The sequence below is a fragment of the Electrona antarctica genome (genome assembly GCF_951216825.1).
Source record: "Electrona antarctica genome assembly, chromosome: 8".
In the NCBI taxonomy this organism is placed as follows: Eukaryota; Metazoa; Chordata; class Actinopteri; order Myctophiformes; family Myctophidae; genus Electrona; species Electrona antarctica.
This window is the reverse complement of record NC_136789.1, coordinates 23,624,305-23,647,567: the sequence shown is the minus strand read 5'-3', so window position 1 is coordinate 23,647,567 and position 23,263 is coordinate 23,624,305. Positions and strand designations below refer to the sequence as shown.

General features: G+C 41.6%; 2 protein-coding genes across 3 annotated transcripts in view; one reads left to right on the top strand and one right to left on the bottom strand.

Annotated features, from left to right (window-relative positions):
* Nucleotides 1-2,597, top strand: part of dpysl3 (dihydropyrimidinase like 3) — a 75,425-nt gene extending 72,828 nt beyond the window's left edge. For both annotated transcript variants that reach the window (XM_079508765.1, XM_079508764.1), the window contains exon 14: nt 2,460-2,597. In XM_079508765.1, the coding sequence (XP_079364891.1) occupies nt 2,460-2,551 (92 nt within the window). In that variant the 3' untranslated portion in view covers nt 2,552-2,597. The remainder of the gene's footprint in view (nt 1-2,459) is intronic.
* An 11,226-nt stretch (nt 2,598-13,823) lies between these two features.
* stk32a (serine/threonine kinase 32A) overlaps nt 13,824-23,263 on the bottom strand; it is a gene marked incomplete at its 3' end in the record, with an annotated part of 110,879 nt that continues 101,439 nt past the window's right edge. Inside the window, exons 9-10 of the mRNA XM_079508717.1 lie at nt 14,443-14,507; nt 13,824-13,944 (exon numbers count right to left, since the gene is read on the bottom strand). Of these exons, the coding sequence (XP_079364843.1) occupies nt 13,824-13,944; nt 14,443-14,507 (186 nt within the window). The remainder of the gene's footprint in view (nt 13,945-14,442; nt 14,508-23,263) is intronic.

The following is a 23,263-nucleotide window of genomic DNA, read 5'->3' as shown; positions in this document are numbered from 1 at the left end:
GGCCGAGCAAGTCCATAAAAGTGAATGGGCGGGGATTTCTGTTTACCACTCTCGTTCTTTTATACAGTAACTCTATGCGCCGACCCCATTATAGCCAATTTTAATACAGGATAAAGACATTTTTTTTCAAGTATTAACAGGAGCTTGTGACTACTTTAAATCCATTAGAACACAGGTTCTATTTTTTACATTTCTTGAAAAGTAACAGTTTTGGACATACTGTAAAAGGTTTTTACCTGGACATACTGTAGACTGTACTGTATGTAGTTTGTCCTGGTTTATTTTGAAGAACCGTCCTCTGATTGCAGGCATCATGGTTCATGTGTTCTTCACCTTGATTGATGGAATACTTTATTAACAGTTTGCAAAGACGAGTACAGTTCAATACAAGGTCTGTGAAGAGGATTTAGGCCCAAGAAAGCGCTATGGCTTGTTTCCATTGGGGTCCTCCAAAACAGGCATCATGGTTGATGAGTGAATACTATACATCAGTGATGATGAAGGGCTGACCTCCAGTGGAAGGAATTTCATCATTACAGAGGTCTAGACTAGTGTGTGGCAGGTCCTCTGCCTTTATGAGGATTAAATATCATAATCAATCTAATGTAGTCCATGTGCTGTGTGTGTGTGTGCACATGCATGTTTGTTTGTGCTCGAGTGTGAATGTACACGTGGGTCTCCTCATCTACCCTACAGACACCCGCCTACCCCAGACATCACCTGCAGAGATGATTTACTTGTCTGGAGTGGACTGGACGCTGATGTGAAATAGCATTGTCTTAGATGTGGTGTACAGTCAGTACGCCAGACGTACATCATTATGATGATGCGACACCGGGGATCAATCCCACAGTACTGATGACACATACAGATTCCTACACACACACATATCTATGGCTACTCATTGTCATCGTGTAGCAACATGCAGACTCCTTGGCTCATCCTTTGGAAAAACTCAAATAGAGTAAAGACTGCATCCTATAATGTATCTACCAATAGCTCCTTTTGTTGGACAGATGTGAACAATATTTCAGCAGCTTTCAAACGGCTCACTCTCATCTTACCGAATCCATATCGTCACAGGACCACAAGCCCCCAGGGCTTTTTGTGTTCTTGTGTCCTTTGTAAACCATACCTCTGTACAATCTGCAAACTGTTAATAATATAGTAATCAATCAATCAATCAATCAATCAATCAATCAATCAATCAGGAGACAACATTACATTTGGTCTGGATACACCCTTTAATAATACCTCATAAGGGGAAATGAAATTTAAACTGAAATGAAATTTAAACTGACATTTAAAACAGTACATGTACATTTGTTAGTGTTTTTTTACAGTGTGGAAAAGAAGGGGGAAAAAAAGTATTCTCTCTGGAAAGAGAGACCGAAGAGATTGCTAAACAATATCCGTACGAGTCTTCCTAATCGAATGGTTCATAGGAGAAGAGAAGAGGTTTAATCCTGCATGTAATCCTGCTGTGGTCTCCTATACCTAATAGGAGCCAGTTCTTCTCAAGTCACGTGGGGGCACGTTCTAATTGGCCTTCTGTCGTTTAGGGGAGGTTTAAAAATAGAGACCTATAATCTTGTTTATGTCTTTGCAGATTTTTTTTTTTTACTAGACTGCAGACATATATAAGACTATGTTGTGTTGCGGTGGGAGAGTTCTGTGTGATTGCTAGGATTCAAATTATGATTCAGATAAGGCAACGGAAAGAGACAGGAACATAAGTGCAGAGAGAGATGAAAGGACATGAACAGGAAGCTGGAAGCAAACTGGGAACATTTGCAATTATACGAGTGATGTTCTGGTCAGCTACTGCTGTGCCCTTGTTATTCAGATGTGATTCAGCCCACGTAATATGTATTTTCTTGTAATCCTAGGTGTGACACACACACACACACACACACACACACACACACACACACACACACACACACACACACACACACACACACACACACACACACACACACACACACACACACACACACACACACACACACTTTGAAAGAGCTTGCTTTTACTGAAGAAGAGTGCAGTTCTGAAGAAGTCTATACACTCAAAAGGCAACTTCACTGATATGTACTGGGAATCCATAGTTCTATTGTGAGGAAATGCCATCAAGTCGCTTCTGGCCTACATAAAACGATGCGTTTAGCCGAGTTTTACGTTGACAGCTGGCTATTTTCCAGCTAGGGTTTAACAAAATGATCAGGCGTGCTGCATTTCAAAGGCGTGCAAAGCTGCCCCTGTGCAATATAGTCCGGTTCACTGTTGTAAATAATGCCAGAAAACATCTGCCGTGTCTTTCTTCGTCCAGGTCAACACAGAACAGAACAGTATGAATGTGATTCATGATTGTAAAAAAGTCTCTCTTTCTCCCTTCTCTCCTCTCCTCTCCTCTCCTACTCTCTCTTTTCTGATCTCTCTCAATCTCTCCCTCCACTCAGCTCCCACCCCAGATGACATGCCCATCAGGCCTGCTGGAAGGCGTATCGTAGTGCCCCCTGGTGGACGTTCCAACATCACATCCCTCAGCTAAATGGGGATGGGGGGAATGGCAACCACACCAGCCAGCCAGGTGTGAGGGAGGGAGGGAGGGAGGGAAAGTTGATGGATGGAGAAAGGGAGGGGAGGGGGTGGGGGGGTGAAGATGATGAAGGAGAACATTAGTTTAAAAGTTAAAAGAACAAAACACTGAATCCTCATGCCTTATCTGTCACAATGCTACCTTTGCTCGGTTGAAAACAGTATTCCTTTTCCTGGGTGAGTGTTCGGTGGGAGCAGGGGGGTTATGCCACAAAGCACCAAATATCGGCACCTGTTTTAATCACATCACACATCACATTTAATAAGGTACATTTTGCACTGAAATACACATATTCGTCACAGAAAGCCAAACTGTAAGAACACGGCGAAAGCATCTCAAATGTTATCAGCCACATCTAACCCGTAACGCTATGCTTTGGTGTTAGGAAGTTGAAAGTCATTTTTTAAATGTCTCTCACCTCACATTCATCCAAGAATGACGCCGCTTGTATTCATTTAAAAGGGAAAATTAATACTGCTTTTCTCAGAACAATGCTACGGTTCTTCCATCCCGTTCGGCTTGTAACGTCACACCTTTTTGGTTGAGTAGCCTACAGTATCCTCTGTGGTCAAGAAAACAATAAAAAAGAATGTCTAGTTCCCTCTTTTAGCGATGTAATATCATGCAGTATCTTTCATTAGCTCTAGATGGCATTGTGTGTACAGTAGATGTAACGTAGCTTTGTGAATGATGTTTTTCACACCTGGTTGGACCAAGGTCAAGGATGAGGTATTTTTTTTCAAATCTCAGAGCTGGAGCGCTGCTCCACAAAGGGACAGAGCCGATGTGACCCATGATGGAAATCCCAAAGTCCTGCACTGTTAAACATTAAGTAATTTAATAAAAAGCTTCGTTTTCTATCTGTCAACTCAAAACGCATCCATCCAGGACTTTATACAATTATGCTAAAATATATATTCTATGGAAAAATCCCAGAAGATTGATGATGTAGGATTAACAGTGCCAGAGAAATAGCGTTTTGCGGTGACATTCCGGAGTACCTCAGGGCTTTTGTCTTTTCTAGACAGTGGCACTCTTGCTCTGACAAAATTGAGTAATTACCATGTATGTAATAAACTGAAACATTGATGAACAGACTTTGTCAACCCGAAAGTGCATGATGGTTGTGGTATTCATGTGTTTTCCCAAAATGTAATTCTGCCCTCCGCGCTTTCTCATGGCTGTAAAAAAACAAACAAGAAAAAAGGTGAAAACAAAAAAACCCAACAACATTGAGAATCCATTCTTTTGCATTTGCTTCCTGCGCTTTATACCTGTTAATGTCAAACTTTTAGCAAAAAATCTCCAGAGGGAAAAAGGGGGGAGGGGGTAAACTCTCTAATAAGTAACACCAAGCTCAGCTGTGTTTTAGAACTGGTAATGATGAGCTTTGTAAGCAAAGGACAATGACAAAAAAGCTAAAGCGAATAAACCATAAAGGAACTGAAAACCTGCTTTGATATAACAGTAATGCACATCTGGCTTTTGTTTGTCCTTTTTTAGTTCCTGCAACAATGGGCTTCTGTTTGAGGACAGAGACAGTGAAAGACTATTCCATTCCTTTCACAATCATAAAACATGATGATTTCTAGACCAACATTAGCCCTCGATAGCAGCAATATAGCGTAAAGCTATATCCCCGTATTCCCCTGGATTGACCACTATGATTCTGTTATGGCCGATGGATGGGATATGGGACGTGTGTGTTGTTTTCTATGCGTCTGGTCTGTATGCTGTTCTCAAACAAGGCAGAGGATCATGGTGCATTTTAGACTGAGCAAGGACGGGGACCTTTTGTTTTGCAGGGAGGGAGGAGTTGAGTAAAGAGGATGTTTCTGGTTAGCGGTGCATGGTGAGGTGGAATTCCGAGGCAGTCTGGTGGTTTGTTCTATATTTATGTTCATTTGACTATCTTTGTTAATGTTTTTATGTTTTTTTTTTTTTTTACTGTTGTATCAAGAACCCAGAGATGGCAGGTCAAAAAAACGTGGTGTGTCGTGGAGGTATGATTTGTTTCCTGAATAAACATGAGTTACAACAGAGTGGCTCCGGTACATTTTTTTTGAGTGGTGTAAACCACTCCTACAACTGGCTTTGTTAGTTTACGTGTCTGTCTGTCTGTTTGTCTGTCTGTCTGTTCGTACCAAAAAATGAGCATGGTTGCTATGGTCACCCAGTTCACACGGGTGTGATTTCATTACGTCAGACATTACGTCAGACCACAGCTGATCAGTCTATATAAGACCTTACACCACTCAGTTCACACGGGTGTGATTTTTATTAAATGTGCTAGTGCAGTGGTTCCCAAAGTGGGGTCCGGGGGACCTAACGGGTCCATTTGGTTCCATTTGTACACTCTGAGTTAAATTAACATTGATTTTACAATATAAATTTGGGGTCCCAGAGATAGAAATGCCATTAAATGGGGGTCCGTAGCCTAATGCATGTCAAACTGGGGGTCCTTGAAATGAAAATGGTTGAAAATCTTCTCTTTTGGGGGTCCTTGGCATATATTTTCTAATGGGGGGCCGTGGGCTAATGAGTGTCGATTTGGGGGTCCTTGGCATATATTTTCTAATGGGGGGCCGTGGGCTAATGAATGTCCATTTGGGGGTCCTTGGCATATATTTTCTAATGGGGGGCCGTGGGCTAATGAGTGTCCATTTGGGGGTCCTTGGCATATATTTTCTAATGGGGGGCCGTGGGCTAATGAGTGTCCATTTGGGGGTCCTTGGCATATATTTTCTAATGGGGGGCCGTGGGCTAATGAGTGTCGATGTGGGGGTCCTTGGCATATATTTTCTAATGGGGGGCCGTGGGCTAATGAGTGTCGATGTGGGGGTCCTTGGCATATATTTTCTAATGGGGGGCCGTGGGCTAATGAGTGTCGATTTGGGGGTCCTTGACATGAAATACCACTGTTGTATACAATTTATAAATTTGAAAACTTGTGAAATGGGACAAACGACATGAGTACTTTCTAATTTTGGTACTTAAAAGTACATTTTGACACTAATAATTAGGGATGGAGCTCGATAACCGATACCCGAAAAAAATCCGATAAGAAGCTTATTGAGTACCCGACCCGTTATCAATAAGCTTTGGGCTTATCAAGCTTGTTATTGAGCATAGCGGCATAGTGGCCCGGTCATGTTTAAACAATCAAGACAAGAGGCGATCAAGAAATAAATGCCAACTAGCGCTGTCCGGGTAAACACAATTACACTTTTAAAGTGGCAGTACATATATTAACCATGCAGTTAACAATTTCTTTAATATTTTTTTGGTAAAAAGGTCAATTGCCTTCTGTCTGTTAGAAAAGTACTGTATTTGAAGGCCCTAGTAAAAGATATACTGGTTCTGTTCAGAATTTATCGTCTCTTGTTTTTCCACAAAATAATAGAAAATGCTCGATAGTGGGCTCGATAAGAACCCGGCTCGATAAGCTTGATCGATAAGGTGATCGTTATCAATAAAATTTTGAATTCCAGACTTGTACTAGTAGTAGTAGTAGTAGTAGTAGTAATGTATTTCTACTTGCAGTATTGATACTTTTACTTAAGTGGAAAATGTGAATATCTTTTCCCACTGTCTGGTAGCTCAGTTGGTAGAGCTCTCGCCTTTGGACAAGTTCATGGGTTCGATCCCGGGCACCGCCAACTCGGTGTATGAGTAGCACGGCTTGGTGCAGCAAGTCGTGCGGGAAGTACTGGGAGCTGATGGTAGGTGTGGCGCTCCACCTCAGCAATCCATCTCCCAGGGGTCTAGCGCATTGTAACGGGGATAGACTCCCGCGTGTTACCGGCTGATACCGACAATAAGCCACTCCCGACTTACTTCTTCTTTTCCCACCACTGGCACTGTGTGTAGTGTGTGATTTTAACAGTGGTGGAAAGTATAACTATAAGTAAGTACATTTACTGTACTTAACAATTTTGAGGTATTTGTACTTCACTTGAGTGCATCTCCAATTTCCAATACTTTTTACTTCTACTCCACTACATCTCAGATCCAAATATTGTACATTTAGTTGAAAACATTTGCTTACTTTCAGTGCAATTTTAGTGCAATTGAGGTAAAAAAAAAAAAAGTCACCAGACCTTTAACCCATTCAGGATGGGAACCCCTTTTGGTGTTTTAAGCTTTATGTTATACTTTAGCTATTGAAAAATTTGCTTCTGGGGGTGTCACTGGAACTACATATTTTCAGATGAGGGTCCCCGGCCATATACAGATAATTCTGGGGGTTCCTGACATGAACAAGGTTGAGCACCACTGTCATAGAAACATATGTTTTTCAGAAAATGATTTTAGAAGACATGTTTTTAGAATCGGCCTCAGGTCTAAATGGAAAAACATTGAGTGCTTTTTCCACCACTGGATTCTAAAGAGCGAGGGAGGTGCCAAATGTGGAGGAGCTCCGGGAGAGGAGCCTGAAGTTGAGCCAGACTTTGACAACATTCTTTAGAGAGGAGGGGAAAGCAACGAGCACAGCCAGAGTAGCATTCTGTCTCAATGAAACTTTCAGGCCTTGTGATCATAAATATTGCACAAAGGCAGGTACAAATGCATCCTTTTTTTTGATGGTGCTACAATTAAATTATCAGCAGTAGAAAGTAACCAAGTCCTACATTTACTGTACTTTTTTGAGGTATTTTTCCTTTAATTGCTTGAGTGTTTCCAGTTTTCAATACTTTATACCAGAGGTTCCCATAGTGGGGTCTGGGGACCCCCAGGGGTCCTGGAGGCAGTTCCAGGGGGTCCCCAACTAAATGATAATTAGGACCCAAATGGAGCCTTATGGGTTAAATTAACATTGACTTTACAATATAAATTGGGGTCTCAGAGATAGAAATGCCATTAAATAGCCTAATTAAGGTTAAACCGGGGGCCCTTGAAATTAAAATGGTTGAGAATCACTGCTAGAGCCGTAAAAATCTTCTCTTATGGGGGTCCCTGGCATATCTTTTCAAATGGGGGTCCGCGGGCTAATGAGTATCATTTTGGGGTTTACATTATCATTATAAAACACACATTAACCTCTATTACCCTGTTTTATATAGTTGGTAAATTTAACTACAATGTGGTATTGCTACTTTTACTCAAGTAAAACAAATCTGAGTATGTATCATTTTTTGAGTGGTGCAAACCACTCCAACAACCAGCTTTGTCTGTATGTTTGTGTACCTGTGTACGTGTCCGTGCAATGTTTGTGTACCTGTGTACGTGTCCGTGCACAGGTGAGCATGGTTACCATGGTCACTGACATTACGTCAGACCACAGCTGATCAGGCTATATAAGACCTTGCACCACTCAGTTCACACAGGTGTGATTTTTTATATAATGTACTGTACATCATTTTTATTGCTATTATTATCTATTGCCATAACACACAAACGCCCTTCATTCTCTCACATAATGGGGTGTGTTGTAGCCTAATCCAGTTGTTCCCAAACCTTTCATGTCAAGGACCCCCAAATTGATACTCATTGGCAGACAATTGCACGAGTCCCTCCGATCCGAGTCCGAGTCGAGTAGCAAGTCATTTGGTCCAAGTCTCAAGCAAGTCTCAAGTTTTTCTGTTGTGGGCAAGTCAAGTCAAGTCGAGTCACAAGGTTATGTCAAGTCGGGTCGAGTCACAAGGTTGTCGAGTCAAGTCGGGTCGAGTCACAAGGTTATGTCAAGTCAAGTCGGGTCGAGTCACAAGATTGTCGAGTCGAGTACTGTACTGTACTGTACTGTACTGTACTGTACTGTACTGTACTGTACTGTACTGTACAAGCTCTCCTCCCTGGCCTCTGTGTGTTAGGCTGCACAACAGTGACACTTGATGGTGGTGTCCGAGTCAGCTTGTCTCAAGTCGAGTCGAGTCTGGAGTCATTGTCTTCCAAGTCAAGTCGAGTCTCAAGTTTTTACCCTTAAGTCCAAGTCGAGTTGCAAGTCGTCAAATCAATGACTCGAGTCGGACTCGAGTCGAGTCATCGAGTCTCGAGTCCAATACTCTGCTCATTGGCCCCTCATTTGAAAATATAGGCCTATGCCATGAGAGAAGATTTTTACAGCTCTAGCAGTGATTTTCAATCATTTTCATTTCAAGGGCATTTGGTTCCATTTGTACACTCTCTGAGTTACAGACATGTGAGGGTCCATTTGGTTCCTAACTATCATTTGGCTGGGGACCCCCTGGAACTCCCTCAAGGACCCCTAGGGGTCCCTGGACCCCACTTTGGGAACCACTGGCCTGATCAATTAAATGTGTCTAATACCTTGTGCAAACACTAGAGGGCAGCATCTCATTGTGGCAGGCAGCAAGGTGAGCAGCGACAGTAGTACACAGACACAGATCCATCTCATCAACATTTCTATCCAGGACTTTTGTATACGTGATTTGGGTTTGTCCAGTTGGTTAGTGTTGTGGCATTACATGTCTGATATCAGCAGTGGTGTGAAAAGTATTCCATTTTGTTTTACGTATGTAAAAGTATCAAATAGCCTATACTGCAATGTAGAAATGCTCTGTTAAAAGTAAAAGTCTGTCATTCAATGATGGAACCAGAAAATGGCCTTATGACGTCACCCAGGTCCAGACTTCAGTAATGATTTCATATATTAATTCACTTTTCTTTCATTTCGTATTTCAAATAAAAACTCTCAGCTATATAATTGTATACATAATTAGGGGTTGAAAATGTCTGCCTGTGGTGTGTGTGGTTAGTGGTTGTGGCCCAAAACTATTAAAAATGTTGGTGCGATGAGAAATAAATGAGAAAGAATCTACACAGAAATCCCCAAGGCACTTTGAACCTAGTTGTTTCCGATAACGTAATTCTGTTTAAATGTTAGACTGGGTTTGGAAGCTGATGCTGGAAGTGAAAACACACACACACACACACACACACACACACACACACACACACACACACACACACACACACACACACACACACACACACACACACACACACACACACACACACACACACACACACACACACACACACACACACACACACACACACACACACACACACACTACACACTTTATTGCCATTCTGACCCCAATCAACTGGTTTAATGACATAACATGTTATGTCCCCAAGAGCCTATGTCAGGAACCATGGCCCTCAGAAATCTTATTCGGTCCTACTGTAGTGAAAAACTGTTCCTGTGTGTTTTGACTGCTGTATTAACAAAACTATAACATCAATGATACAAAAGTAGCATATAGACTAAATAAAGAAGAATTAAGCCATGATGACAATGAGGTTGGATCAGAACAAGAAAATCATTATTTAAGGCACACCTTTATAACTGCTGCTCCGTCACATCTGAATAGAAGAAACACCCTATCTTCCCTTCCCTCCCTTCTTCCCTCACCTTCTAATCTACACTATGTGTGTGTGTGTGTGTGTGTGTGTGCGTGCGTGCGTGTGCGTGTTTGCTCACGCCTGTGTGTGTACTACTGTACTTGCATTATACTACTGCATACCTGTGAGAGCCAATTGTCCCCACAAGTATTATTATAATTTGAGAAATAGACATTGTGAGGACCGCGCAAGAGGTGTGGTTATTTTTATGGTTTGAAACATTTTAGAATGAGGCTTAGAATTAGAAAAACATTCAACTTGGGGTTAGAATTAGGCATTTAGGTTTGGTGGTTGGGGTTAAGAGTTAATTTAGTATATAAATATCGTGTGTGTGTGTCACTGTCCTGCCGCTCACTCACCTGGATCATGCACACCTGCCTGCAATGAGGAACTCACCTCCCTCGGCCAACGCACCTGCCATCCATCAGCTCCTCATCTCTCTCTCCTGTATATATAAACCCTTTATTTTCGTCTCACTCCTCATCAGATCCTTGTTTCAGCTCCAATGATATCGACAGGCTTCCACGCGACACTCAATAGTTACTTGTGTCTTTAATGCTTTTATACCTACTGTCATTCCTCACTTGCCTGCCTGCTAACCTCTTGCCTGTTCACCAGCTTGCCTGTCAATCTGCCAGTCAATCTGCCTGTCATTCTAGCCTGCCCACACCATTCATCACTATATTCAACTCCCGACCATAAATCTTATTAAACCTCACCTTCTCCGCCTGGGCGGAGATGTCCCATTGTCTGGCTACGCGAGACTAACCTAACTTTATCTCTCTGCGTTGGGGTTCACTCTGAACTTCTTAACAGAAATACAAAGTGACAAAAGGATGACAAAACCTTATAGGGAAGGTGGAAGGTGGAAGGGTTCACACATCTGCTATGGATTAAATCTAACCCTGGGCATAATTCAATGTTTAAATGGTAACCTCTGTTGAAAAATTACCTTCAGGTGTTGGTCAAACAGTATTTGCAAATAACTTTTTTAACCTGTATGGAGTAGTACTGTATGGGTGGGTTTATCCCAAAAGGACACATACTTTTGCATCCACATTATTTTAAGTAAATTTGATGTTTGATGACACCCTGATTCTCCACTTCTGTGGCAATGTTTACACAAATAATTGTAATTATTCAGTAGACTCCACTTCTGTGGCAATGTTTACACAAAGAATTGTAATTATTCAGTAGACTCCACTTCTGTGTCAATGTTTACACAAAGAATTGTAATTATTTGCAAATATTGTTTCACATAAATCTTATACAGCCAGGATTAGTCCATCTGTTAAACAACTCTATGGTGCGATACAGAACAATACATTTTGTACAAGAAACACAAATCACTTTTGGGTCTGAAATTACACCAATGACAACACAAAGGCAAGTTGAAACATTTGTACCAAGTACTGATAGAAAAGTGCCAACAGTATTTCATTTTGATAGTAGTGAACAAAGTTTTAAATATCATAAGTATTACAGACTGGATAGGATAGAGTCATATTGCCGATACAGTAAGGATCAATAGAATGAATACGCATTAGTAAAAATCACATCACCTACTTAAAATAGTGGAAAACGCTCTGGGTTTTTCATCAAAGTATCTACAGTACATACTTGAGTTTACGGGGAACTGAGTATGTACCATTATTCAAAGTAGGCACCCCTACATTGAAAAAAAGGCACCCCTCTATATAAACAGCTACTGTAGGTCTCATTTTCAAGGTATGGTTTCAGCCAAGTCTGAACACTGGAGACTAACAAACAAACCAGCCTCAGGATATCAGCAGAACAAAGACACCAGATTCAGTTCAGTTTCCACAACAGACACTGAATACAAAAGCAGTAGCCTTTTGTTTTGTGGGATTTGAACCTGTAACTAAAAGGTACAAGTGTCCTTATAAGTGAGACAAAATGGCAATTGTAAAAAGATTGTGGTTTTGGTTCAACAAAAATCTTGTTGATGAGGCTAGATACAGTGCAGTTTCAAATACGATATCAATTTACTCAGCTTTGCTGCTACTGAAGTCAAGTGGAATGCAAAATGTCCCTGTTCTTTTATAGGAACTTTGATAATCAATGTATACTTTATACAGACACAATGACAAGATCGCCTGGTGGCTGTTATTTAATTACTCTGAAACCAATGCATCCTTACAGAAAGACAAAATTACTCTGAAACCAATGCATCCTTACAGAAAGACTAGCTACAGTATGTTTGAGTCAAAACAAATTGGATGCAGATCTGATTTTAGGAATTGATTTATTCTAGGTTTGGACTTGGCTAAACCCACGCCAGTGAAACTGTCCCTAAGGTAGGGAGTTTCCTTAAGCTTTATCAACTAGTACATTGTGCATACATAAATGCTACTATTAATGAAGAAGCAAGTGCAAAGCAAGATTCAGTGCAAGTCAAGACACGATATAACATCTAGTACCATCTATCTATCTACCTTTCTTACAGTTTCACAGACCTCATTGACCCATGGCAGATCATGGCAAGCTTCGCTGAAGTCAACAGATATATAATTCTTTTGTGGAATTAATTTCTAACTTTGGGTCACAATTTAAACAATGTAAACCTCCAGGTTAAAATCATACGTATTTTAAGTAAACCTGCAGCACAGCTTACCCTATATCTGCCACTGGTGGAGGAGGCTGCTGTACCCTTACCATCTTGGTTAGCTTCACTTGAATCACTTGCTAAGCTAAGCACGGAAGTCCAATACAACCATATATCTGATGCTAAAAGGTGAGCCATTTCATCAAGCTTTGTAGAGGAGTCTTTCACTGCTACCTTAAAGGTCTCATGTCATCTCATTTTAGATCTAACCTCTCAAGTGCCATTTTGACCAGTCTTCATTTCCCAGGTCTTTTACACAGTATATCGACCCACAGAAGCATTGCACATGGGTCAGGATAACCTGTCTGAGTTTGCATTTGTTAGTATACGTATATATATTTTTTGCAATAATTTAAAGCCATCCCAAATGCCATAAGCCAAGTTCATATATCAAGTCCATGCAGCTAGTTAGTTTAATCTCTGCAGGCCAGTAATAATCTTTTTGTCATTATTTGTCAAAATCTGTTTATTTATGGTGAGCACTGGGTGAGTGGAGAATGTTTTGTGTCCATGGAGCACCCGAGCAGGTAAGGGGAGAATGGCATGGGCCATATGCCTCAGGAAGAGCCTCTCTTTGAGTATATGACAAGAGTGAGGGTGAGGTCACGCTGGGCAAGACCTATACGCTGTAGATGCTATCATTTGTTTTGGGCAGAAGTTGCAGGATTTGGGCGGAAGTACCGCTCAAGGAAATGACGCTGATGCTTTACAAATCAGTTTACATTCTCCGTGAATGAAACAAGTGTTGTGATTGGTCGGAAAAATATCGTAGCCGGGGGAAATATAGCTGACCGATGTTCCGGACCGACACTTCCGCCGATAGCGTCTCTGCCTTAGGTTTTGTGACCAGGCTTTTCTCTTCGCAGATGAGTAAGGCTGGGATCGAGGCTAGGGTGAGGTTATGGTTGCAGCTCCAAGAGACCATATCCCTCCCACAGTTTATGGGTATGATTATTACAGGGGTTGAATGCTGATGCACATACTGTAGGGGTGTGTGTGTGTGTGTGTGTGTGTGTGTGTGTGTGTGTGTGTGTGTGTGTGTGTGTGTCCGTCCGCACGGCGCGCGTACTGGACGTGCATTGTGTGCACATGCAGTTTGCACAGGCGGAATTAAAGACGGCTCTGTGTTGATTTCTGATATGACAATCGGTAACTAGGGGTAAAGTGCTGATCTACAAGCAGTGGCCAGGTCGGGTGCAAAGGAGTTTGGGGACTATAAAGTAATTCAGTCTATCCTGATATGAAGGCTGTGGGCTCCACGTTGTTGTTCTGTCCATCCTCCATAGCCTTATTCTTCTCTGCAGTCAAGGACAGCTCAGAGGACTTGGGCTCCACTACCACTTTATTTGACCTGCAGGGAAGAGAGAACAGCTTTTATGTCCATTGAACAAAATGTCCTCCAAAACTACTTTGTGGCTATGTCTTCGCTGTGATTGTTGTTCGATTTTGTTCCAATTTAACCACTTAAACACGTGAACGCTAGAGTCCCTCTTCTGGGGCAGAATATTTGGCGAAAATAGCAGATCTACAAGCATATCTACATGCTAGGAGCTGACCTATTTTCTTCAGCGAAAACAAATGATCTGCATTCAGCTCACAGCACGTTACAACATGACGCCATATTACTTACATACATACATACATACATACATACATACATACATACATACATACATACATACATACATACATACATACATACATACATACATACATACATACATACATACATACATACATACATACATACATACATACATACATACATACATACTAGGGTTCATTCATGTGGTTAAAGGGAGTCTGTATTTATGTACTGACGGAGGGGGGGGTGAAATGGGGTCCTCACTTTTCTCTGTTGAAGACAAGGAAGTCTCTCTCAACGTTTTCTAGGCGTTGCTGTAGCTGATTGTTCTGGGAACACAAGCACAGACAGAAAAACTGTCAGTCAGCCATAAAACAACAATAGTTGGAATTTCAATAATAGAGTGAATTAAATTCACAGGAAACCTTTCTTTTTGAGCTTCATAGCATATAGGCCTACTTACCAAAGTGCCAACCAAAGATTAAAAAGTGCTTTAAAATAGAATACAACATTCATACAGCCGTAAGGAAAAGAGCAATAGTAGAGAGTAAAAAGCTAATGTTAAAATAAACATCAAAACAAATAGCATCAATTAACAAAAAAAAAAACATGAATCAAGGCAAACTTGAAAAAGCGATTCAAGGAAATAAGCATGGATAAAAGAGGCAATCAAACCAAGGCCTTGATATAAAAGATGGTTTAAAAGATGACACTGACTTTGCTAGCCTTAGATCCTCATGGTAAGACGTACCAGAGCCTGGTAAAGGTGCCTGGACTGTAAAAGCCTAATCACTGCAGGTGATTTTGAGATTTAAGAACATCAAAGAGAGCCCTTTCTGAGAGAATAGATATTCTATTATAATACAGTACGGGGGACAGTACCAGACCAGTTTGTGTAAACACATTCTTCATTCAGTATTCCACTACTGCAGTACAGTATGTGCATTCAATGGCAAACAGAACTGGAATGATGAGGAAAGTAGCAACGTATCGGTCCGGTGCACCACACAGTTGTTAGAAGACATAAATATTTCCAAAAACATATTTTTTTATTCCAGAATAAAATCTCTGTACAGAATTGCCTACATTATATATCTATCTATACAGTATATATCTATCTATATATAGGCAGACCTTATTTATCCTGTGGAGGAAATTCAGTTTCAGCTTCTTGCAGCTGCTGGCTGCTCAGATGGCCTTGACAAGCGCTCGGGATCAGGCTCAATTACGTGTAAGTGTCTTGCTCAATGACACTTCGACATGCATTACTGAGCAGGGCAGGAGTCGAACCGGTGACCTTCTGATTACCTGATGGCCTCTCTATACATGCTAAGCTACCACCGCCCCTTATTAAAACGTCAGGCATGCCTTTGTTCACATTCATATACCTCCTAAGCAAAGGGGTCTTCAACAAGGGTCCGGGACCTCTAGGGGGTCCTCAGAGATACTACTGGGGGTCCGTCACATCACATATTTGTGTGACGGGGAACATTACCTGACCATAGCACATCTACAAGTGAAAATAGCAGATCTACAATGCTCGCAACTATTTTCTGAGAGTTGGTGTAGAGAGGGAAAAAGAGCAGAGCCAACATTCAAGTTGACTAAGGGTTTAAAAAGTTAATTTGAAAATACCAAGGAAAAGGTCTGGCTGCTGGGAAGTTTAAAAAAAAGTGTAGAGAAGGTTCTCTTTGGTGGGGGAATGAAATCTTGCAACTAAAAAGAAACCAATTAAGGCACTCTTCTGGTGAAACAAAGGCCTTTATTGAAGTGGCTAGCTAAAAACAGGGATAACTAGTATCTATGAAAGCTATGGAAAAGCTAAGGGGGGTCCTTGGGCTGAAAAACTTTGAAGACCTCTGCCATGAGTAGCCTACAACACAGCGTTGGAGCTACACACAGTGCTGCAACAACTGCTTAATGGTTTTGCATACTGTGCTTAACAGCGTGGGAGGGGGGGGGGGGGGGATAAAATGCCTTGCTCAAGGATATTTCCGACAGCAGGTGTTGTGGGGAGAGCGGATGAGTGTTCGAAATAAATGTTGACTCGTGGTGCATCTTCTCCTTTCATGTTTAGAGGACGCCTAATCCCTCGACATCCGCACCACTTATTTTAGCACCTCTTAGTCATGTGAGAGGCACCCTGTTGTCCCGCACCGCACCGCCACAACTCACAGCCTCAACATCAGTAGAACAGGATGAAGTGACGAGAGACCTTATTCATCCTGACAGTGATCTCCATGGTACAGGGAGTGTGTGTAGTACATGCAAGTATGCTTTGGTTTCCTCCTTAGACGCACGCACGCACGCACGCACGCACGCACGCACGCACGCACGCACGCACGCACAGTCTCACTGTCTGTAAGGGAATTGTCAAGTGACGATGGGTCATAGTTTTCTCTGACGATTCTTAAATGCATCATAACTGGGCCAGCTGACTCATTCACATTCACATGCTTTATGGTGGAAAGTTGAAAGAAAGATGGAGGCAATGCGATTGATTTCCACAGATTATTTAACATATAGTACAGTATGGTGTTTGTGTGGCACTTCCTGGCGGGAAACCTTCTGTTTCTCAACCAGTGTTCCATGGACCATAGGCGTAGTTGCAATGAGCATTGAGCAATGTAATTATAGCATGTTCTTTTCATAAGCCAGTCAAATATAAGACAAACTTTGAATTAATAGGCAGCGTATAGTGTGGGGAAAAAAGCTTTAAATGAAATCATGACTGTTAAGGGCTTGATATACTTTGTTGCACGTGCTGTCATGCACCAACAGTAGCAGGTGTGCAAGCTCACAATGCTAGAGGTCCAGAGCTTCAATAAGGTTGAGAGCCACTGGTGCAAACCATATATCCAACGCCACATGAACACACTGTGAGTCCCATCACACAGCGGAGAGGAGTGGTGCAGGTGCTGCCACAGTGGGAGGGGGAGGGGGAGGGGCGGGGTGGGGCGAGGAAAGGAAAGAGAGAGAGAGAGAGAGAGAGAGAGAGAGAGAGAGCGAGAGAGAGAGAGAGAGAGAGAGAGAGAGCATGAGACCAGTGTTTGGCAAGTTACTCAGAAGAGGAATGAGTTACTCTTTACTTGCCCTTGAAATGTAATAGTACTTTACTTATTACTTGGCATAAAAAGCAATTAGTTACAGTATGTTAGGAACAAAGCGGTTCGACCATCTCAGACAGTTAAAGCATTTTTAATAGCATGGTGCAAGTAAAAAAGAGAGTGCCGTTTTGATGTCAATACATCTTCACCAGGTCATTACTTATTACTTGGTATCAAAAGCGAATTCGTTATTTTACTCATTATATTACATTTGCTCCACACGTTCCTCACGTAGCTATAGTCCCTCCCCTGCACGACATCATAGGGCAATAAGGGCCGGGCGTCTCCCAAGGTTAATTAAATAAGCTTTGGTAGCGAAGACCGTACGGTGGGCTCCATGTTGCTCCCTGGAAGGAAAGAAACATGCGCAATTGAGACCAAGGAAGCTGAACGTGGAAGTGGACTCCATTCGCGTTCGCTTTCTAACATTATTTAATTAACCTTGGCGTCTCCCTCAGCCAGCAATCAGCTCAGGTATGGCTGGTCTCAATCAGCCCAGCTGCTCCACAATCACCATCAACAGAAGCTGCTGAGAACCAGCGCACGACGCTTGGATGTTGAATAGTTTAATCGGCAGCTTAGAACAGTATTCTCTAGTGTACAACGTGCTTTAGAGTTTTCATTATTGTAGATCTGTGTTTTTCGGGCTAATTAACCTTCTTCCTTTGTTTTATTCCAGGCTCCCTCCCCAAACCCATGCAGTGTCTCCCAGCTCCACTGCTCCTTCCACCCTCTCCCCAAACCCCTCGCACCACTTCCTGGATTTCTCCTCACGCTGTCCCCACACGTAACGTTTTGTCTGAATAAATTCCATTTTTGCCCCTATACTCCTGTCTCTGTGTCTTTGCCTCTGGGTTCCTGGCACATTTGGCTATGTAGCACCAGTTGAGCATAATGACCCCTAAACCCAGCATGTTTAGATCCTTTTAGAAGTGAATCTACAGTATGCTACTTTACCGGAAGTGACTTGGATTAGTAACTGTAATATGATTACTGTTCTGGTGATTGTAATCTCTTACAGTCCAGGGGTTCTCAAAATATATATATTTTTTATTTTTATTTTTGCAACTGCATGGCTGTAAAGTGGAAATTAAGAGTTTACATATAGTACACATAGTACATGCATACACCTTCCCTAATGATTATATCTGGTTTCAGTATTTATTTATGGTGTATTGTCTCTATTATTAAGGTTATTGTAGCAGTCAATTTATATTGGGGGTCGGGAGGGGGCGGGGCGGGGGTCCCGAGACGTTGCCAAAGCATTTCCGGGAGTCCCCGGCCAAAAAGGTTGAGAACCCCTGTCTTACACTACTCATTACTGGTGAAAGTAACAATATGCAGTAATATATTACTTTAGTAGCAATAACTTACAGCCCAACACTGCATCAGACTGACAGAGGAGACAAAACAACAATTCATGTGTTCTTTCGAGAGAGAAAGGGCAAAATAAAAAAAATACAATAAAAAAAATGAGTGTGTGTGTGTGTGTGTGTGTGTGTGTGTGTGTGTGTGTGTGTGTGTGTGTGTGTGTGTGTGTGTGTGTGTGTGTGTGTGTGTGTGTGTGTGTGTGTGTGTGTGTGTGTGTGTGTGTGTGTGACTGCACATGAATGTGTGTGTGTGTGTGTGTGGTACTGCACATGAATGTGTGTGTGTGTGTGGTACTGCACATGAATGTGTGTGTGTGTGTGTGGTACTGCACATGAATGTGTGTGTGTGTGGTACTGCACATGAATGTGTGTGTGTGTGGTACTGCACATGAATGTGTGCAACAGGGAATTTGTGATTATGCTGAAGATCAAGGCTGTGTTCTTGGTGTGTAGGCGACACAATAGCAAGGAAGGGTAGGCAGACAAACCCAAACCCAGAGGCAGGTCTGGCAGGGGAAACGTTGGCGTGTTGGTATAGATGAGACTAGATAAGTTATGACAGCAGCATCACTCAGCTGCCAGCACCAGACATATTGCTCTCATATTCTCTAAGTCTTAGAGAATATGAGAGCAATATGTCTGGTGCTTTAGCATTATGTTATAATTTAGCTATTGAAAAATAGCAGATCTACAAGCCACCGAGTGGCGCGCTACGCGCTACGAGCTTGTAGGTCTGCTATTTTTGAAAAATCGTGGAGAAAAAAAAAATAACTTTTTTTTTAAAAATAATTTGGGGACCCCCCAAACTAATTTGGCGACCCCCCAAGGGGTCGCGACCCACAGGTTGAGAACCCCTGCTCTAAGATCATGAGGCGTTATAGTGCCTGATAACAGAAACATCTTATGCCGCTCCATGATCTGACCTGACATCTGCCGTGGTTTCTGAACATCTCCAACTGCGTACTTATGTGGTACTCCAATCGACAGGGTTACAATTATATTATACTTCGGCATCTGGGTTGAACCATGTGTACATACATACTTTGTACATAAAAAACGGCATTGGAACAACGTTTGCTTTCCAATGGTGACTATATCAGAAAAATAAGTGTGTTGAATGCTTCTTTCTGCCTTGGATTATGGAGCAAAACACACTATTCTATGTGTCTATGCTAAACCCCTTATACCTAAACTTGTTTGCCTTTTTTTTAGTATTTGGAAAACATTTTTAATAGTTAAAATATCCAATCTACAAGCTCACAACGTGTCGATGTAGATCGTCTAGTTGTACAAAAACGTTTTTCAAAATAGTAAAAAAAGGCAAAGTAGTTTAGGGATAAAAGGTTTAGCATGGACAAAAATAGAGACCCTAGTGCTTAACTGGTGATCAATTGAGGAATGTTGAATCTTGAGAAGAATATCAAACTTTCTGTGTGCATTTACCATTATATTTGCTTCATAACAGGAAGGAGTGCGACTGCACCTTGTACTGAGAAGTTTATAGTTATTTTAACATTAATTCAAAAACCGCTAAACAAACACACCACACAGTGCAAGAGAAAAGTGCAGGTAGAACCAATCAAATAAGCAGCCACACAAATAATATTTGCTCGTTTTTATTCCCTTTTGTACAACCTTGATATACAATAGGTCTATACTGTAAGTGTGCCCCAAAAGTAACATTTAAGCTATATTTTAATCAACTGAGGAAACCTGAACCCTCATTGACTGGCAGGGTGGCCAGTGAGAGCCTTGTAATCGGCAGGCGAAATTCATCATAAAGTGGGTGGGAGAATTGATTTTGAGTGCTTGTTGGAGTCACTCTCCACTCTCCATCTACAATGATTCATATCTTATTCAAGTGGCATTGTGTCACTTTGTTTATGTTTTTGTTCTTCCCAGGGGACTTTACCACTGGACTGCCAATAACTGCCAGGCCAAAAAGTGGAACAATTTAAAACGCATGCAAGGTAATCTGCTTGTTTTTCTGATTTCTATTATACATACTTCCTGAGATTCCTTTTAAAGAAACTACTTCTTTAGGTTGCCTGGCAATTTTTTAAATAAAACACAGACAATAATGCAAATGCAGGTGACCTTGGTATAAAGTGTGCTTTGGGACTTTGAATGGTAAAAAAATAAGTTTGACAAAATGTAATTATTACCCTGGGAGCTTAGGGACCTATACCCACAGGCAAAGGGGTAGATGCCGTTGACACTGCTGCCACCTGGCAGTGGAACAGTACAATGGCTGTATTAATCCACAACCCCTGGTTGTTGCAGCAAGCATGACCGTCACTAAGGTGCCGGGGTGCATACATTGGGGAGCAAGATGACACAAATTATGTAATGTGAAGACACAAATAAATGTATAACCCCACGAATGGTATACGAGTGGTTCCCAAACTATTTAATGTCAAGGACCCCTAAATTGATGCTCATTAGCCCGCGGACCACCCCCCCACCCCCCCATTTGAAAATATACACCAGGGACCCCCATAAGAGAACATTTTTACGGCTCTAGCAGTGATTCACTACCATTTTAATTTCAAGGAGCCCAGACATGCATTAGTCTATGAATTTGATTTATTAAAATCACTGTTAATTTAACAACTCCGGACCCCACTTTGGGAACCACTGTGGTATGCGATTGACATAGTCACATGTGAATGATGAAAAAATGATGTGATTGTCGCGAAAAAGTGTGGTACATGGAGCAGGTACTAGTTAGTGGGGGATTTAAATTTTTTCTCCAGGTAGGCTACTCGGGCACCAGCCTACTTGTGGGAACGTTGCAAGTCGGGAGCGATTAGTTGAAAATACATGCCCCACCCAGTTATGGAATACCTGTTGTAACCCATTGTATCCATCTGTCTGTCTGTCCGGGTCCCTTTTATGTCCATACTGTACATGGACACTTCTGTATTTGTCTGTGTTTCCCATACATACTGTATGGCCAATCCCCATATATGCATGTGTCTGTCTGCCTATGTCTCTCTTATGCTCTCATATATGTAGATCCCTGATGTCATCAGTATATGCCCATTATCCGGCCAGGTCGGTGGTTCTGGACAACCCAACTATTTGACTAGCTCGACATGTTACTACAGATGCACACCACACACGCACATACAGTAAAGACATTTTATTGTTATCTGATGGTATATTGTAATTATTCTGATGAAACCTTCCATAACTATTTTTTCCACATGTTATATAATAATATAGATTTTTTTTGTTTCTATTTTAGAAGTTAAGTCAAAGGCAAATGGAACAGGCTGAAACTTTGCCCCAAATTTGGAGTAATACGTCATACTGCAGATACATCATAGATGACATATGATGATATATGAGTATATATGAGTTCCATTTTATTCATCTACTGACCAATCTCTTTTTGAGGTACAGATTTTGTCCCCACACATCTCAATTTGTGACATTGACAATGAAAGGAGAAATTAGGTCAAATATGATGTAAATTTGTACGATGACAAGAGCGCCCCTCACTTCACACGGGTGTGATCTTTAAGATAATCCACCCTGACAAGCAATTCGACTTGAGGAATTTTGTTTTGTTTGACTCGGGTTCCACAGATAAATATGGTGAGAATAGCTGATCTACAAGCTCACACATGTGAGAATGTAGATCAGCTATACATTTAACATTTTTGACTCTGTTACGTAATATGTGACAATTTGGGCCAATGTTTGTTAATTATTAATAGTGCAGTTTCTTGTTGCTTACTGTTCACTCAGTAATGGTCTTATAATTACCGGTATTATATTATATTATATATTATTTTTTAATTAGGGCCGAAGTACTGCAGTAGTGCGAAGCCCTATTTAAATCACAATGATACACCTGTATCATGGCCCGACTTACAGAAAAAGTCTCTTGGCGCCATGACCCAAACAGGAAGTCAGCCATTTTGAATTTATGCCATTTCCACAGGTCGCACTTCAGCGAACGCCTCCTAGAATGATGGTCAGTTCCAAATAAAACTCACTCTGCATACACAAAAGACCGTAACGATGAAAAGTTATCCTAATCGGAGGTTCTTGTAAAATGGCAACGCCAAACAGGGAGTGAAAATAGAGTTCTTGTCCTTCATTGGTGTAACTTAGCCCAGCCTCCTTTTCTGATAGTTCCTATTTTTGCTATAACTTTTCAATGGTTTGTCCCACAGACGTGTGAATCACTTGATTTAATTGAAAGTCCTTGTCCATGATTGGAATCAACAACACCTGACATCATTAAGGCCCCAGGTGCCTCATTTACTGCCAAGGACATCATCATCAGTCCCACAGGAAATATTGATTGATATTTTTTCTCGCCATTGTTTTTTCTTTCTTTGGTGGAGCATGCTGTTTTCAGACGACTCCAAAATGCATGCTCCAAATGGACTATATTTGCCCTGTGAACACAGCACACGTGCAGCAGGCTTAACCCCAGGTGCTGACGGGATAACACCCACATGTTGGAAAACCCCTTAATACTTTCAGCGCCATTGCCGTCGATTAAAGTCAATTGAAGCCTAATTTTGATACTGACGCTTAACGCCATTGCCGACGGCCTTCGGCAATTGCGCTTTTATGGCGCGTTCGATT